General features: G+C 56.9%; 1 protein-coding gene across 1 annotated transcript; it reads left to right on the top strand.

Moving 5' to 3' along the window:
• Positions 1-397: 397 nt before the first annotated feature.
• BCAN (brevican) lies at positions 398-13,364 on the top strand. Its single transcript, XM_004388472.1, has 13 exons — positions 398-486; positions 1,031-1,405; positions 1,882-2,056; positions 2,367-2,494; positions 3,000-3,293; positions 5,310-5,537; positions 6,102-6,752; positions 10,141-10,248; positions 10,826-10,984; positions 11,532-11,614; positions 11,971-12,115; positions 12,351-12,541; positions 12,880-13,364. Exons 1-13 carry the CDS (start codon positions 402-404, stop codon positions 12,985-12,987), a joined length of 2,730 nt encoding a protein of 909 aa, XP_004388529.1. The 5' UTR covers positions 398-401; the 3' UTR covers positions 12,988-13,364.
• Positions 13,365-18,244: the final 4,880 nt, after the last annotated feature.

The following is an 18,244-nucleotide window of genomic DNA, read 5'->3' as shown; positions in this document are numbered from 1 at the left end:
TATAATAACACCCACCATTTATGCTATAAGCATTTATTGAGCTCCTACTGTGTGCCTGGTGCTACAAAGCACCCTCAAAGCAGCATAAGCTTGTCACAACTTGTGAAGCGGTGGTAATGGTGCTCTTTTACAAGTAAGGAGACAAAGGCCCAGAAAGGGTAAGGAACTTGCCTAAGGTCACACAGCAAGTTGACTAAGACCCAGGTCTTAGCTCTGAGGAGGAATTCCTTGGCTGGGAGACAGGGATCAGACAGTCACAGAGTTAATGGTGAGGTGGGGGCAATGGGCTTCTGAGGCCAGGACATGTGTGAGCCCAAGTGGATATGGTAAGGGGCTAGGGGAAGTCTATCTTAAGGTCTAACTCCATCCTTCCTCCTCAAGTCCCTCCATCAGCCTGCATCATGGTCCCACTGCTCCTGCCCCTGCTGGCAGCCCTGGCTCAGGTCCCTGTGGCCTTAGCCGACGCCCTGGAAAGGGACAGCTCAGGTAAGCAATCCCACTCAGGGTCGTTGTCTTCTCCATCTTCCCTTTGGTGTGGGGAGGCCTCTTTTCCAGCCCTAACCAAGCGCCTCCAGCCTTGGAGTGGGGATGAGTCTGGGCTGGGGCACTTGGAAGGAAGGGATGAGTTGTGGGACCCTGGGTGGGGTGGGGGAAATTTGGCAGCAGGGCTGCGGCGGGCCCCTAAGTACAAGGCTGCAGGACCCTAGAGTCTAGGATGGGCCTGGGAGGCAAAACAGTGATGAAGTTGTTAGAAAACTTGGAAGTGACTCTGAAAAGCACAGACTGGGAGATTCTGGGGACAGGGCTGAAGGATGCAGAGGCGACGTTAGACCACCCTGGCGTGGATCCAGTGGAGACTCTGGGATGGGCCTGGAGGACTGTGGGGTGGTGGGGGTTGCAGGACCCTGGGGGCGGGGCTAGGAAACCCCTGGGCGAGGCGGGGGAGGGGCACGGGGCGGGGCTTGGAGACCCTGAGCAGGACCCAGCCGGTCCACAGCGCTCAATTCCAGCGGGCCCCGCCTGCCCACAGAGGACCGGGCCTTCCGTGTGCGCATCGCGGGCGACGCGCCGCTGCAGGGCGTGCTCGGTGGCGCCCTCACCATCCCGTGTCACGTCCATTACCTGCGGCCGCCGCCGAACCGCCGGGCCGTGCTGGGCTCTCCGCGCGTCAAGTGGACCTTCCTGTCCGGCGGCCGAGAGGCCCAGGTGCTGGTGGCGCGGGGGCTGCGCGTCAAGGTGAGCGAGGCCTACCGGTTCCGCGTGGCGCTGCCCGCCTACCCTGCGTCGCTCACCGATGTCTCCCTGGCGCTGAGCGAGCTACGGCCCAACGACTCCGGCATCTACCGCTGCGAGGTCCAGCATGGCATAGATGACAGCAGCGATGCGGTGGAGGTCAAGGTCAAAGGTGAGGGTGAGGGGCTGGGGCGAGGTTCCTGAGGACGGGAAGGGAGGACTTTTGCGCTCAGGGAGCCCAGTCTAAGGGGGGAAGCAAACCCACCCGGAAGGCACAGACTGAGTTGGAAAAGGAGTAAGGAGACGCAGGCTTTCGTCACCTTCTTTCTCTGGGAGCCCTGGTGGCGCAGTGGTTAAGCAGTTGGCTGCTACCCAAAAAGTTCACAGTTTGAATCCACCAGCCTCTCCTTGGAAACCATGTGGGGCAGTTCTACTCTGTCCTGTAGGGTGGCTGTGAGTTGGTATCCACCGGACGGGTTTCTCTCTTCAGATAGAGGAAATTCTACACAGTCTAGCCCAAGCTCCTCATGCTGTAGAGTGAGAGCGATTTGAACTTGACTCTTTGTGTACAGACGGATGACAAAGAGGGTGAGGGAAGGTCAGTGTGCTGGGTGATCAGCACGCTCAAGAATCCTCTCCGCTCCTCAGGGGTCGTCTTTCTCTACCGGGAGGGCTCTGCCCGGTATGCCTTCTCCTTCGCTGGGGCTCAGGAGGCCTGTGCCCGCATTGGGGCCCGCATCGCCACCCCCGAGCAGCTCTACGCCGCCTACCTCGGGGGCTATGAGCAATGTGATGCTGGTTGGCTGTCCGACCAGACTGTGAGGTGGGCTGGGGGCTGTGGACGGGTGGCTTACAGTTATCATTGTGAGGTGGCTGTGGCCTGCGGCTCTGCCAGGGGCTGTGTCGGGTTGGGCATACAAGGCTCTCTGCCTCAGGGAATGAGGTTGGTTTGAAGAAGGTGATGAGAACCCTCCACTGGGGGAGAGGGGACAGAGGTGTCCCTGCAGAGCTGGGAGGGCAGCCAGACCATCAACAATTGGCTGCATTGAGAAGGCAACATGATTTGGTAGGATCAATATGGGATGGCTCCCTGGTGAAGGTTTCTGTACTGAGCTTCTATCCTCCTTCCCCAGGTATCCCATCCAGACCCCACGAGAGGCCTGTTATGGAGACATGGATGGCTTCCCTGGGGTTCGGAACTATGGGGTGGTGGACCCGGATGACCTCTATGATGTCTACTGTTATGCTGAAGACCTAAATGGTGATTGGGGGTGGGGGGTTCCCAAGAGATGGAGCCCCTTCTCCAGCATTGACCGTAGGTCTTCCCGAGGCCTCTGCTGGGGGAAGACCTTACCCATCTGGACCTCATTGTCCGTCATGTGTCTAAGGGGGAAGCCAGGGGCAAGGAGATAATCCTTCCTTTCAAATACTGTTGAAGAGGCCAAAGCCTCAGGTGACAGGAGGCTGAATTTTAGTTCTGACTCTGCCGCTACCTGCTGTGCGTCGCTCTCTGCTTCTTAGCATATCTGGGCCTCGGTTTCCTTCTTTTCAAAATGAGAGTGCACAGGCTGGTCCAGGTTCCTCTCAGCTCCAATATCCATCCTGAGGTTCTAGCCAGACTCTGATTGTGTGAAGTAGGGTAGTTGACTCCATATCACAGATGAGGAGACTGAGACCTGGAGAAGCTTGCCCGAGGTCCCTATGGGAGCCCAGGGTTGAAGGGGCTACCAACCACCTGGTAACTCAGCCCCCTCTTCCTCACACAGGAGAGCTATTCCTGGGTGCCCCCCAAGACAAGCTGACTTTGGAGGAGGCAAAGATGTACTGCCGGGAGCGGGGTGCGGAGATTGCCACCACGGGTCAACTGTATGCAGCCTGGGATGGTGGCCTGGACCGCTGCAGCCCAGGCTGGCTGGCTGATGGCAGTGTGCGCTACCCCATTGTCACACCCAGCCAGCGTTGTGGTGGGGGACTGCCTGGCGTCAAGACCCTCTTCCTCTTCCCCAACCAGACTGGTTTCCCCAACAAGCACAGCCGCTTCAATGTCTACTGCTTCCGAGGTGAGCCCTCCTCCCCACAGAGGGTGAGACCAGCTTCATAGGGCCAGGGTCAAACCCTAGAAGTCCTACCCCAGCTCTGATCGAGTTCTCTCAGGTCTGTGCTGTTTGCCTGAAGGAGCCTTGGGTGATACATAGCTTTGTCATCTAGGGCTGTAATTCAGGGCATGTCTCCTGGCATGGTCTCACTCACCTGTGTGGCCCCATGGAGTGACTGCCTCCCTGCATCTCCTCACTCCCTTCCTCCACAGTAGTCCATGCGTTTCTCTTCCAGTTTCAAAACCACTTCTCCATATTGGGCTGCCGACTGAGTTCCCGTTTCCTGTCAGCTCACTGACAGAGCAGAGATGACTGACATTCTCTGAAGCCTATGAGTGGTCATACCTGCTCTTCAAATTCTCCCAGTCAACTTATGCCTGGGGGGGTGGGGGGGTGGAATTTCCAAAACCTGAGGCTTGAAGGTGTCAAATCTTTACCAAATACTGATGAACAGATGGAATTCCCCTCATAGGGAGCAGGGTCTCAAGAACAGTTGGGTGTAGAGAGGGCTCTCTACCCGTATATTGGGAGATGGAGGGAAAGCGGTGCCCATGACCCCCAGAGGCACAGGGTCCAGGCCAAGGGTGACTGATGGTTGGGGAAACATTGCCACATGTCGTCTAAGTCCCTGCCCCACTTGTGAGCCTGCAATATTGGTGCAAGGGCTGGAGGCAGAAAAATGAGGAGGAGATGCAGCCATTGCCCTCAGGGAGCCCTAGTCTGAGGGGGAGGACACAGCTTTTGCCATGGGAGCCCCCAGTCTGAAGGAAGACAGGATGCCTCCCTCCCAGGCAGAGGAGAGACTGAGAGAAAAGCATGACTTCCGTTGGACAGATCTCCAGATGTCTTTGGCTTGGGGCTGGGGATGGGTGGGGATGAGGTTCGCAGGAAGATGGGTCCATCTGGGAAGGCTTCCTAGGATAGGGTTAACAACAACAATAACGACTATGATAATAGTAGCTAACTTTTCTACGCTCTATGTGCCAAGCAGTGTTCTGGGAAGAAATGAAAGGAGGAGCTGAATCAGGAGGAGGTGGGAGGGGAGAGAATAACTATCTTTGGGAGCAGGTGGAAGACAGGCAAGCGAGGGCACACGTGTGCTTTTCTGGCATGGAGCAAGGCTTGCTGGAGCAGGTGATGAAGGCAGGGATGTCCTGTCCTGTCTTGCCCGGCTGAGCAGACGCCCCTCAGGGCTTTTCTTAGCCCAATTCCATCTTTTGCTTCATTGGTTTTCTTCTCTCTGTTCCCTTCCCCAAAGGACAAGGTAATCCGTTCTAAACTGCTAGTTACTTGAAAGGAGCAGACCCCAGAAGAAGAGGTGGCCCTTTCTTTGCCCTCTTGTCCCAGCTCTGAGATCCTCAGACGGTGACTACAGAATGTTCTTCCTGAGCTCTACCTTTCTCCTGTCCTGTGATAATGGCAGCCTGTCCCCTTCCATCTCAAGAATCTTAGGATGTGAGGCTGAATGAATGGAATCCCTCATAACCTTGCCACCCAGCCCAGGGTCCCAAGGTGCTGAGGCCACTCTGTCCATCCTTTTCACTCCATCCCCTCACTCACGGGAATATCTCTCACCTGAGCCTCTCCTGACCACTCTACCTAAAGTACTTCCCATCATTCTATCTCCTTTTCTGCTTAATTTTTCTTTACATTGTAACATTATAATATAAGTTTATTTGTTTATTTTCTGTATCTAGACTCTAAATTCCCTTGACAGCAGGAAGTTTCCTGCTTTGTCCCCCACTGTCTCCTCGGTGCCCAGAAGCATGCTTGACTTGTTAACTATTAGACACTTGATTAATGTTTGAGGAATGAGTGACAAAGTCCTAGGATGCTTCCTGGGCCCTGTGGGAGCTCCACAGGGGACATGTGAGAGAATCCCATGGTCTCTGACAGTCTAACCCAGAACCCTCACACTGCAGGCTGTGACCTGAGAGGGCACCTGTTCAGCCTCATTTGGGCACTTTCCTCCTGCCACAGACTCTGCCCAGCCCTCTGCCATCCCTGAGGCCTCTAACGTAGCCTCTGACCCAGCCTCTGATGGACTGGAGGCCATCGTCACAGTGACAGAGACCCTGGAGGAGCTGCAGCTGCCTCAAGAAGCTGTGGAGAGCGAGTCTCGTGGAGCCATCTACTCCATTCCCATCATGGAGGATGGTGGCAGCTCTACTCCCGAAGACCCTGCGGAGGCCCCTAGGACCCTCCTAGGTAACTCGAATCCCTTATCCTGGGGATGTCTCCACCTGAAAGAAGTTGGGGGCAGAAGGGGCAAGCCCAGGTTGATGCTGAAGTCATGACTGGCATGACTTTCCCCCAGCCTTTCTCAGCAGCTCGATGGTGCAGGGCATCTCTCCTGTCCCTCTCCCAACCTTTGCCTTTCCAGCACATTCCACCCCCAACTCTCTGGGAAGTCAGTCCCCAGAGCAGATTCAGAGAGCTTGGAAAGGGCTGGAAATGCTTGGACTAAGGAGCTTCCCCCAGGAAAGAGGGGTCTTCTTTCTTTGGTCCCTCCTCCCCCTTGCCTTCCCTAAATGGAGTATTGACAGACAAGGAAAGGGGGATGAAACGAACATGTCCTCCTAGGCTACTGAACAGATTACAGGGACTTCTCAAGTGTCCCCTCAACCCTGAAGCTCAAGTTGAAGTCCTGCTTATAGTGCGGAGCACAGGGCCTCACCCTCCCCAGCCCTGCCTTTCGCCCCTTCCCTTTCATACTTCCTGTCCACTGCTGGGATGCTGTCCTTGGTGCTGAACCCTCTGTGCTTTGCCCAGAATTCGAAACCCAATCGATTATACCTCCCATGGGATCCTCAGAAGAGGAAGGCAAGTTGTTGGAGGAAGAAGAGAAATACAAGGATGAAGAAGAGAAAGAGGAGGAGGAGGAAGAAGAGGAGGATGTGGAGGATGAGGCCCTGTGGGCCTGGCCAAGCGAGCTTGGCAGCCTGGGCCCAGAGGCACCTTTTCCCACAGAGCCGGCCCTGGAGGAGTCGCTGTCCCAGACATCCCCAACGGCAAGGGTGATCCTGCGGCCTGCTGCATCGCCACCTTCTGGTGGAGAGTCAGAGGCTCCCAGGCCTCCGAGGGTCCATGGACCACCCACTGAGACCCGGTCCACTCCCAGGGAGGGGAAACTAGCATCCCCACCACCTTCCACACCGTTTGGGGCGAGAGAGGTGGGGGAAGAGACTGGGAGTCCTGAGCTGTCTGGGGTTCCCCGAGGAGAGAGTGAGGAGACAGGGAGCTCCGAGGACGCCCTTTCCCTGCTTCCAGCCACACGGGTCCCTGAGGGCACCAGGGAGCTGGAGGCCCTCTCTGAAGAGAATTCTGGAAGAACTGCCCTAGCAGGGACCTCAGTGCGAGCCCAGCCTGTGCTGCCCACTGACAGCACCAGCCGCGGTGGAGTGGCCGTGGCCCCCTCAGCAGGTAACTCTGCCCAAGGCTCCACCTCTCTCTTTATCCTCCTCTTTTCTCTCCCCTTGCTGCTCTGGGTCACTTGACCTGTAGTCCTTTAATCCACCATTGTCCCAGACCCTCCTGTCCTTTACCTTCATTCTGTTACCCACCTCTACCTGTGGGTCTCTAATCCTGGACACCCCACCTTCAGACTTCCATCCCAGCTCTCTAACTCCTCTCCCTGTGACCTCCAGCTCCACGATCCCCACCCTGTGATCCTCTTCCTATTCCTGAAATCCTTACCCTATGACTCTCAGCCCCACCACTGAACACCTGGGACCCTTTGCTACCTTTGGGCTCCCCACCCTGTGACTCTCATCTCCTCCAACCCACAGAGCACCCTCACACCCTGGTCAGGGTGCCCCCCTCACCTACTGCACTCTTCGGGGCCGGGGTCTTTCTTCCACTGTCCCCTTCCCCCCTCCTGTGTGCCACCCCCTTCAGCTGCCTCCCAGTGATGTCAGGGAAGCCTGGGATTCCATCCTTCCTCTCACAACTTCTGGAGCCCAGGAGAGCCCCTGTCCCCACGGAGCCTTAAATGATTACTTCTGTGAAGTATTTTTTCGACTGTTTCATGGAAAACAAGCCTCAGAAATAAATCTCTATTAAACTGCTTTATAACCAAAACTCTGGCACACTCTGTCTCCATCTCCAGCTGTCTGATCTTTTCATTCCATGGATCTGTGTCCTGGGTAGCTCTTTGGTGCTTTCTCTTTGGTGCCATGTCTCTCCCTGTCTGTCTCTCGCCTTCTGTCTCTGCCTGTATCTCTCTTTGCTTCTCTCCTTTTTCATCTTCAGCCTGCACTCTTTCTTGTCCTGGCAGTCTAACAGCCCCTTGCTGCTCTCTCACACTTTCCTTCCTGACTGCTGAGATCCTAAATATGACTGTACACGTTACCCCAGAGAAGCAATCATCAGCCTGGGGGAGTGCTGGGAATTCTAGTCCCTCACTCCTAATGGGGAGAAGCCTACACAGCCTGGGGTGTACCTGCGTGTGCATTTATATTTATTTCTGATCCATCCTGGTTGCTCCCATATACACAGAAGTGACTCAGATAGTCCTTCTTGGCATAGAGGCCCTTTCCTGGCACGGAGGAGGCCCAGCCCTCCACCCCTTGCATCTCAGCAAGGGGAATGGCATCTAACTCTCATCCCACTGCCCACAGCCTCTCCCTCCCCCGCTAATCCCTGCACTAATGACCACTCCCACACCCCAGAGAGAATGGTTTCACCCTCCCAAACCCAAAGGACCTCGAAGTCCCTAATGCTGGAGAAGACACAAATCAGAGATGCAGAGTGTTAAGGAAAGGGGAGTGGGAAGTTAGGTTCTGGAGTCTGAGAGAAACCTTACCTACTTGGGGAAAGTTGAGCTTCCCAATGGAGATCTCTGGAGAAGGCTGGAAGCCCCCCAGCCCGTGGACCTCCTCTCCTAGATGGCCCAGGGTAGGCTAGATGTCCCTGCATCTCACCCAGGCTCACCATTTCCAACTGTTGGCTCCCTGCCCAGCTGGCCCTGGAGTGAGTTCAGCACTGTGTGGCCGAGAAGGTGGTTTTGGTGGGGGAAGAATCACCACTGGAGGTGTCTGCTGTGTCATAGTTACCCCAGACTCACCACATGGCCAGACTGGAGGATGCGTGAGAGGCCACCTGGTCTGCTATTACAGCAGGAGAGAAGGGTGTTAGATCCCAAGGGAGGGGGGGAGGAGGACAAAAAGGTCTCAAGAAGAGCTCCTTTATCCCCTACTCTGTGCGTCCCGGGCTCAGGTTCTGCAGCCCATAGCCAGGGGAAGGGACGTGTACTGGATGGGGACCAAGTCGGACCAGGTTGGAGGGTTGGAGGGCTGGGCAGGGAGGAGAGAAGAGGCCAGCAGGGGAGCAGTAAAGTAGGAGGGGGGAGGAGTGTCCAGGATTCTTAACCTTTGTGGGACCTGGAGCTTAAAGAGTTAAACAAAATGTCTCCCCCTTTGCCCAGGAGAAGAGAACAACCAGCTTGGGAGAAACCATTGGCAGGAGAGGTGGTGACAGGGGGAGTGGTATTAGAACAGCTGATTCATTTTAACCAAAACAGCTAGGTCATCCCAGCAAAATTCTTTGAATCAACTCCAGCTTCTCTTCTCCCCGCCCCTCCTCTGATCCCCACCAGGCAATGGGATTTTGGGCCAGAGTGAAGCATTGTGGGCCTTGGCCTCTACCACTAGGGCTGGGTGGTATGGTCTGAAGGGTCCCGCCCAGGGAAAATATTAACCCCTGGGCTGAGGGCTCTGACCTGCGCTGTAGGACCGTCTTGCCCTGGGTCATCTGCACCACGAATGGGTCAACCTGACAACCCCTCCAGCACCCACGCCCCAGCTTGAGGGCAGCCAGTGCTCACCCCAGGATCAAGAGAAAGAGGGAGTCCAGGGAGAGGGCAGAAGGCCTAGCAGACACAGCTGGATCCAGACAGCAGATTCCAGGCTGCCAGAGTAGTGTCAATCTAAGGGGACTGCCTGGAGGCGAGGGAGCCAGAGCAGGAAGTGAGGTGGAGTGGAAGGTTTCTAGGCTGGGAACCTGCAGAAGGTCCTGAGGTGGAGGAGGGCAGGGAGTCTGGTAAGGGAGAAGAGTTCTGAGAGGTAGGAAGGAGAGGCAGAGAGAGATCCGGTGATGCAGAGAGGGAGCTGAGGGTGTGGGGCTGGCACTGCCAGACCGTGGGAGCCACGGCAACTTCTTTCCTGAGCTGTGGCAGAGGGGACAGGGACTGAGTGAGGACAGAGGCATGGGTCTCCACTGACAGCTTCTGGGGCTGGCTGACCCTGCCCAGTGCACAGCAGGAAGAATGGTTAGCCTCCCCTTGGGCCACCCGAACGCCAGGTCCCAGAGGCAGTAAAGGTCAGACCAACCCCACTGTTGCTATAGCTACTCTCCTAGACCATACAGAGCTGGCACACAGAAAGAAGGGGAGGACTAAACTCCAGGCCTAGAGAGGGGAAGTAACCTGCCCGAGGTCACGCAGCAGAACCAGGAGCCAGATAAGAGACCAGGTCTCATGACCAACGGCCCAGTATCTCTCCCTTTAGTGCACTTGGCTCCGGAGGGCCTTCCTGGGCACTTCAGCCCCTGTTGGCCTGGGCCCACGCTGATGGGCATGAGGATGGCCCACAAGGGCTGAGCCAAGGCTGAAGTCGGGGAGGGGAAAGGGAAGACACCCAGAACTCAGGGCAGGGCTGTGAGCAAAGGCGGGCTCCAGGGCGAACTCTTAGGTTGCTGTTACCAGGACAGGGAGGTCAGGGCTCGGGGACCTTCTAGACCCTCTCCTGAGGGGCTCAGGCTGCAGAGTCGCTCTCCCGCACCCCAACCCCACCTCACTCTTCCCCTCTCTCAGGTGACTGTGTCCCCAGCCCCTGCCACAATGGTGGGACATGCTTGGAGGAAGAGGAAGGGATCCGCTGCCTGTGTTTGCCTGGCTATGCGGGGGACCTATGCGATGTTGGTAAGTGTGTTGAGGGGCATGGCGGGAGGCGGTCTAGAGCCTGGACCCCGCCGCACGTGCTCGTTCATAGGGGAGGGGCACTGGCTTTGGCTCTGTCACTAACGAGTTCCCGTATTAGGCAAGGCACATAATCGCCCTGAGCCCTATGCTCAACTTTCTCATCTGTTAAATGGGACCAAAACGCCTCTCTCAGGGGTCCGTGAGGAGCGCTTAGTACATTCCTGGCATTTGGTAGGCACTCCATTCAGGCCACTTTCTGTTCTCCTGGGAAGACAGGAGGGTACCAGTCTTCTTTGGGATGGAGGATGGCAGAGGCCCAGGCTGAGATGCCATCCCTCACCCTGTCCTTGCCCCGCAGAGAGGGCGTCAAGGACCCCCCGCTCAAGGGCCCCTGCTCCCCATCGGGCTCCCGCCACGCCCCCAGACGCTGTACGAGCCCTTTTGTACCGCCTCCTGCCCCTTAGTCCCGTCCCCTCGCTCCGCAGCGGTGGGAGGAGCCCAGTCCCTCCCAAGGGGACATAGTCCCTCCGGGTTCCAGGGTTCTCCTGCCTAAGCTGCCAGTCCTTCTGTGCCCCAGGCCTCCACTTCTGCAGCCCCGGCTGGGACGCCTTCCAGGGCGCCTGCTACAAGCACTTTTCCACCCGGAGGAGCTGGGAGGAGGCAGAAACCCAGTGCCGGATGTACGGCGCGCACCTAACCAGCATCAGCACCCCCGAGGAACAGGACTTCATCAACAGTGGGCAGGGGACCCTGCCAGCCGCTCACTCACTCACTAATTCACCCCTTTATTCATTAATTCACTCGCTCATGACTTGGCTCACTTCATTCATTCACTTTTTCGTTCTCTCCCTCCCTCCCATTCCACTCCTGGGTAGCGGGGCTTCAGCCGGGGAGGGCCTGGGTTTCGCGCGGGAAGGTACACGGGTAGGAGCCTGACCATAGCTCAAGGGACCCGCCTGCAGTCCCTCTCACCCTCCCCGGCTCTCCCATCTCCATCTGCCTTATCGACTCTGATCTTACTGAAAGTTTTGACTCTTTTCCCAGAGTTGTCCCCTTTCTAGCCCTGGTGGGTATTTCCCCCACTTCCACCCCCACCCTTACCTTCCATCTGGGCCACATGCAGAGGTTGGAGGGAGGAGAGAAACTGGGAAAGGCGGGTTTGGGATGCGGGAAGGACTTCCCGGCGCGGTCACCTACAGACCGCCGGGTAACGGGGAATGGCCGCCATCTGCTGGCCGAAGACCTCACTGCACACCTTCGTCTCCCCTGTGGTCATTCCCCAGATCAATACCGGGAGTACCAGTGGATCGGGCTCAATGACAGGACCATCGAAGGCGACTTCCTGTGGTCGGATGGTGTCCCCCTGGTGAGAGGCCCCAGCTGCCCCTCTGTCTAGTAGTTCGCTTCCTTGAAGCACTTCTGCCCTCCATCCTGCAAAGACCCCTCCCCTCCCTCTCCCCGGGGCCCCTTCTCTTTCCCTTGCCCTCTGCCTCTCCTCCCGGGGCCCCCCTCCCTTCCCTGGGCCTCTCCCTTCACCGTATTCCTTCTCCTCCAGCTCCGATCCTCTCCCCCGTCCCCTTCGCCCCCACACTCGTCACCTTCCCTCTCCTGGTGCCCCCACCCCTCCTTCTTCTCCCCAGATCCTATAGGCCCCTTTCCCCCAATGCTCCTGGTGTTCCAGAGCTGCCCACCACTTTCTCTGTCCCCCACCCCCACCCCCAGCTCTATGAGAACTGGAACCCTGGACAGCCTGACAGCTACTTCCTGTCTGGAGAGAACTGCGTGGTCATGGTGTGGCATGACCAGGGACAATGGAATGATGTACCCTGCAACTACCACCTGTCCTACACCTGCAAGATGGGGCTGGGTGAGGGCGGGCAGGGGCGGGTCAGGCGAGGGAAGGGAGGGATGGGGGCTGGGGGATCCAGGGGCTGAAATGTGTACAAAAGGGGGTGTGAAGCTACACCCAGTCAGAAATGGGTCCCAGACTCTAGGAGGGACAACAAATTACGTGGGTCCACTCGGAATCCCTGCTCTTTTTTGTGTCAGGCTGTGGCTCACTCCTTTCCTCTCCTCTCCAACAACTGTGCCCCCCCCTGCAGTGTCCTGTGGGCCCCCACCGAGGCTACCCCTGGCTCAAGTGTTTGGCCACTCACGACTGCGCTACGAGGTAGACACAGTGCTTCGATACCGGTGCCGGGAAGGGCTGGCCCAGCGAAACCTGCCGCTGATCCGCTGCCAGGAGAATGGTCTCTGGGAGCCTCCCCAGATCTCCTGTGTGCCCCGAAGGCCTGTGAGTGGCCAGGAGGAGGCGGAGGGGGGGCACTAGCCAACAGTAGCCCAGGGCTCCCATCCCAGCTGGCTGTGTCACCTTGGAGTAATCACTGCCCCTCTGTCTGCTCGGATCCTCCTCTGCAAAGGGGTAGGGGGAGCTCGGGGGGACTCGATGCTCTGGGACCCCCTTCAGTGCTGATATCTGAGAACATGCTACCATACTCTGGGCTCTTAAGGGCTGAGCCAGGGCTAGTGTTTTGATGAAGTCAGGGACCAAGGTGCGAGAGGACCAGAGGGCGGGCTCTGACAGAAGAGGAGGGGCCCAGGATGGAGGGTGAGCATGATTGTCTTCCCCAGGCCCGAGCCCTGCGCACAGCGAAGGCCCCAGGAGGACACCAGGAGTGGCTGCCTGGGCGCTGGAAGGCACTGTTGACTCCTCCTTCCAGCCCCACCTCAGGTCCATAGAGGGCAAGGCCTTGAATACTGCTGCCTCCAGCTCTGCGCTGTCACCCAACCCTCCCTTGCACCCTGTGTTCGTACCACCACAGGCAGTGACAAGATGAGAGGGGTGGAGCTGGGGCCAGGTCACAGTGCCGGAAGGGTCTTCTGGGAAACACCTGGTTTGCTCCACCCAGCCCAGGCCCTCTCTCCCACCCTGGGCATTTTCCCTCAGGGCAACCGGTAAGTCCCTAAGTGCCTCAACTGCTCTCTCTCTGCCGGCTCTCCTGCCCTCTCCATTTCCCTATGGGGCACTGTGCCCACTCATTCTTGGTTTCCAAGAGAATGGGATTGCTGGATGGAGCACCTGTAAAACCAGCAGGAAATAAAACTGCACTTGAGCCTAAGCAAATTTGATGCCCTCGTGTGTGTGTGTGTGTGTGTGTGTGTGTGTGTGTGTTTGTGTGTGTGTGTGTGTGTGTGAGAGAGAGAGAGAGAGGTAGCATCGGACAGGGCCTCATAGGATAAATAGGGCTTCTGTGTTTATTAACTTTTGAAGGTAAGAGAGGTCCCCAAATGTCAGTGGATAGCGCTGTACCTGGCACAGAATAGATGCCCAGTAAATATCTGTGGCATGAAGAAACCCATAGGGGGTGGAGGACAGCTGGAGGGATGCAGCTGCAGGACGTTTGGAAGGAGATGGAGCCCCTGAAGTGCTCAAGAGTCAAGCCGACCTAGCCGAGAGGAAAGCAGAGAGGTGGGTGCTTTTGTGTCCTCATTTCGGGGTTCTGAGGCTGGTTCTCTCAGGGGATGTGAGGATACAGGGAAGGCTAGACAGGCACTGCAGCAGAAAGATTTGGGGCTAGAATGCAAGAAAGCTTGCCGCCAGCAGAGAAGGCGAGATGCAGAATCGGGAGAGGTCCCCAGCCTGGGTGTGGGGCTGGGCTCTGGGGAATAACCTGTGGGTCTTCTAGGCTGTGACCAGCAGAGGGCGCTGCGGATTTAGGCATGTCAGCCTGGGAGTGCTGTGTGCGCATGCGTATGTGGAGAAGCGTGAGTCCCAGGTTACCGCCAGGGGGCGCCTTGGACTTTCTTTCTGAGGCGCCCGGGGCGGGTAAGAGGGGCAATTGTCTGGGAGCAGGGTAGCACTTCCGGCCAAACTGAGCCGGCCCTAGGGGCTGTGAGTCAGCGGAGATTGAGGTGGTGAGGTCACGCTGAGAACTGGAGAGAGTGATCGAGGGGTGTGTGTGTGGGTGTGTGTGTGGGTGGGTGTGTGTGTGTGTGTGTGTGTGTGTGTGGGGTGTGGGTGTGTGTGTGTGTGTGTAGCTAGCTTTTCTGTGTACCTTATCAAAGCACATAGTGCACCTTATGGTAAAGTGTGTGAGTGTGTGTTAGGATTGGTATGTCTTTATGAAGAGGGTGAATCTTATTGCTGCACATCGTCACACTTAACCACACTCTTACAGATACGCGCACACACATAGGGACACTGTCATACCCACATAGGTAATTCTTTTCGTACCCACGTAGGTAATTCTTTTCCTAAAAGTCGATAAAACCAAGAGACAGGAAGACAGATCCAGAGGAGCAAAAGTCTGAGAGAAATATGAGAGACCCAGAGATGCTGAGGCAAGATTGGCAGAGAGACAGGTGCATGTGGAGGGGAGCTGGGGGCTCTCCCAGATCATTCCTGCCCAGCTCCTGGGCCTTCCCCCCCTGTAACTAGACCTCAGCCAGTTGGTCTCTGAGATACCAGCACTGATCTCCCAGACCCCAGCTGCCCCACCTCCCCCACCCACCTCACATTCCTCACTCTAGGGGCTCACCTGCCTATCTTCTGCCCTTTCCACACAACCCAGCCCAGCATGGCCAGGGTGCAGGGACAGTTTCTTGAGGGGCTCTAGGGAAGAGGATGATCCTGTGGGCAGAGTAGACCCCCAATTTATCCTGTATTATTTTGCCATGGCTTACTCAATACATTTTTAGGGATGTGAGGGCACTTAGCTGGAATTGTGAGTGGAGGAAGACCACGGTGGGCCTTTGAAGGTAGGCCCTGAAGAGGGGAAGGCGATATTTGTCCTTGGATTCTTGAGGGAGGTTCTCTGAGAATCACATCCTCACAGAGACAGAGTTTAGACAGCATGTTGGGTTTCCCAGAGAGACCTTGATGGTGAGCTGGAAGGGGCCTTGGTTTCTCAGTCCTCTGTCAACGCCTTCTCACCGAATTCCTCTCCCAGGGGTAGGCAGGGATCCACCAGCTTCTCTGCCTTGTGGATGAGGAGAGTTCCAGAGGTAGATATGGGACTAGAACTAGAATCTTTCCCCCATTTCTGACACCTGCTGGGCTGCCGGAGCTGGGCCGGAAACGGAAGCTTCCCCTGGCTTTGTTGGGCTTCCTGGGGAAGGGTGAGCTGGTCCGGGATGACTCAGCACCCTGCATGGAATCCAACCCTTGGCCCAGTGAATGTGCCTGGCTCTGGGGAAGGGGAATTGCCTCTCACGGAGGGTCAGCCCCATCTCTCTGGGGGAGAGGGAGTAGGGGCCGTGCCTGTCTCTGCCTCTGCCTTGGGGAGCACAGCACAGATCTGACCATGTGTCCCCCTGCCAAGCCCTTGGATGTGTGGTTAAGCTCTCAGTCTCTTTCCTGCATTGCTAAAATGGGGTTCCCCCACAAGGTCTCCCATCCCTGGGGGTGAAAAAGGTCAGCGAGTGTATGGGTGTGTGTAGAGGGAGGCAGCCCAGCCTGGGTGAAGGTTGGGGGGTGGGGCATTGTGGTAAGGGCCTGACAGCCCTGAGAGATGGGCCTTCCAGAGATCACCCACCTCCCAGAGTCCCCAGCTACCCACCAGGCTGCTCGGATCTGAAACCCACCCCCCCATTGCCACCCTCCACCCCCGAACTCCCACAGCCCTGCCCTGACCTCACTGGGCCTTTGTCTGATCCCTGAGGCCCTGTCTGTGGGCCTGTCTCCTACATATAGAATGGGTCCCATTGTCCTGACTGCTTGCTGTGACATAGCTCCCAAAGACTTCCAAAAATCCAAAAATGCTCAGTCACTTGGACTCCTGCAGGCGGTAGGCTCTGAGCTACGAACCTCATGCCCGGGGGGCTGCCCGGGGGGCTGCAGTCAGGCCCCTCCTGGGGGTGAGGACCAGGTGCCCGTCCTCCCACTATGCAAGAATCCCTCCACCCCCAGCCTGGAAGTCCTTCCTGAGATCTAACTTCCGCCCTGCTTGCTGCAAGGGAAAGATGATTTGGGGACAGAGCATGAGGAAAGGATTGGAAAAGAGAGAAAGAAGGATGTAAGGAAATTCCGCCCACTGCCGGATGTGGGAGACCAGTGGATGGTCTGAGTGGGTGGGTCTTGTGGCTTCTGTGTTTACTTCCCTATAGCTCTTCTTTAGTATTTAGACGGTTGGTTAACAGAGGGAAGTTCATTGACCACTCTGGACTGGAGCATTTAAGGAGAGCATGCCCTAGGCCCTGGCCCGTGTTCTTCCTATAGACCCCAAGTGGTATCTAGGGGCTCCTGGGATCTTTGACAAGGGGCTTCAGTTTCCCCATCGAGGTGAGGCGAGGCTGTCTGATATTATACAGCTTTTTGCAATGAAGTGAATGCGAAAGGGAAGGATGGGGGAAAGTCTAAGGGACTGAGGAGTTGGGAAGGGGCCAAGGAGGAAGGATGAAAGTAGATGGAAGACAGAGGACAGATGAGAAAGGGGAACTAAGAAAGGAGAGCTGGGTCCATGAGTGAGGCCGACAGCAAGAGGGGTCTCTCCTTAGGGGGAGGATGGGGTCCAGGAGCACCCAGGAGGGGCCCAGAGGCAGCTGGGCATTCCCCCAACCCCCCAGGTCTCCCAGCCACCCTTCCTGGGGCTCTGGGGCACCAGCTTATGAGCAGCTGAGCCCACAGTCGCTGGGAGGGGGTTCCTCGACAGAGGCCTCCTGGCATCTGCCTCGGTCTATTTCTGGAGCCACAGCTGAGTCACTTGGCGGGGGGATGGGGAGGGGGTGTCAAATGGGACTAGAGTTTGTGGCTAGGAGAGAAGAAAGCTGAAGGGGGAGGAAAGGGGTCTAGAACCTTGGATTCTAGGGTGTGGAGGGTGATCAGTAGGGTCCACCCCTTTGGGGCAAGAGGGGCTGACACCACAGCAACAAGAATAGAAATTAGATTACAGGAGGGACTTCCATATTGGCATCCTGGAAGGGTGTGGAAGGGTGGGGAGCGGGAGGTAGAGTCTGCTTCTCCTGAAGTAGCCTGATCTGGGGGTGGCTAAGTGGGTGCTGTCTTAGAGAGAAGAGAGAGAGAAAAGGGCCCCCAAAAGAGTGGAGGGAAGCAGGGGCCATAGATGGGGGATCTCAGCACCATGTGAGAGGAAATCAGAGACGACCATGGCATGGTTTCCTCTGCTTTCAGTCGCAGACTGTGGGCCCTCACCTGAGGCCACTCTACCCTTTCCTCTGCCTCTGAACCCCTTCCCTGGTTGGGCTGCTTGAGACTGTCTTTCTAAGGTGGGCCTGCAAACTCAGGAACGAGATGTCTGCCTCCTTTCTTTCTCCATGAGAAGCTTTCTCTCAATTCCCAGGAAGAGCCTCAAGTCTAACTTCCATCCACCCCATTGCCTGGCGCCCCTGTGAGCTGGGGGGTAGAGGCCCAGTTGGGGCGCAGGGGCTTGTCCCCAAGCCTGAGCCATCTTGAGTTTCCTGGCCTTGGATAGCCTTGGTTTCCATTCCCTCCTCCGTCAATAGACAGCAACAGGGGGCACATTCCAGCTGAAATTAAATTACATTCCTCCTTCCCTATCTGACAAGGATGGCATCGATGACAGCAGCTGTGGCACCACAGGGTCAAGTGGCAGCAGCTGGTTGCCCGGGGAGGGGCTGAGGGGAGTCCAGGGACCAGGGCCTCTGGAGCCAATGAATGCACTCATATTCTTTGATCTCAAGAGGCCAGAGCAAGAGGGCCAGACCCTGCGGTGGGAGGGATAAAGGTTAGCCCACAGGGTAGCAAAGCTCTATGGTGCCTCAGGGAATGATCAAGTCCAAAGGGTAATGTGCAGGTGGGAAAACCCAGGCCCCATGCAGCAGGGAGTTGGCCACCATCACCTTCTGAGAGGACCCTGGAAGGACGCCCTCTCCCCACAACAGACGTGAAGGCTGAGAGCCCTTTAAGAGATCACGCTCCAAGCCATCTTGTGCTTGGCCAGAGCCCAAAGCCCAGGCCTTTGATTTCCTCTGAGTCTCTGGCAGTGGCTGTGGCGGCAGCAGCAGCAGGGACAGCAGC

The sequence above is a fragment of the Trichechus manatus genome, unplaced genomic scaffold, assembly GCF_000243295.1.
Source record: "Trichechus manatus latirostris isolate Lorelei unplaced genomic scaffold, TriManLat1.0 scaffold00213, whole genome shotgun sequence".
Taxonomy (NCBI): domain Eukaryota; kingdom Metazoa; phylum Chordata; class Mammalia; order Sirenia; family Trichechidae; genus Trichechus; species Trichechus manatus.
This window is presented reverse-complemented; position numbering and strand designations above follow the sequence as displayed.

Bases quoted from the DNA above. Each gene is read 5' to 3' on its own strand.
- BCAN (XM_004388472.1), top strand. From the start codon at position 402: ATGGTCCCACTGCTCCTGCCCCTGCTGGCAGCCCTGGCTCAGGTCCCT. The intron at 6,753-10,140 runs GTAACTCTGCCC...CCCCTCTCTCAG, and splicing joins GGCCGTGGCCCCCTCAGCAG to GTGACTGTGTCCCCAGCCCC. The intron at 10,985-11,531 runs GTGGGCAGGGGA...GTCATTCCCCAG, and splicing joins GGAACAGGACTTCATCAACA to ATCAATACCGGGAGTACCAG.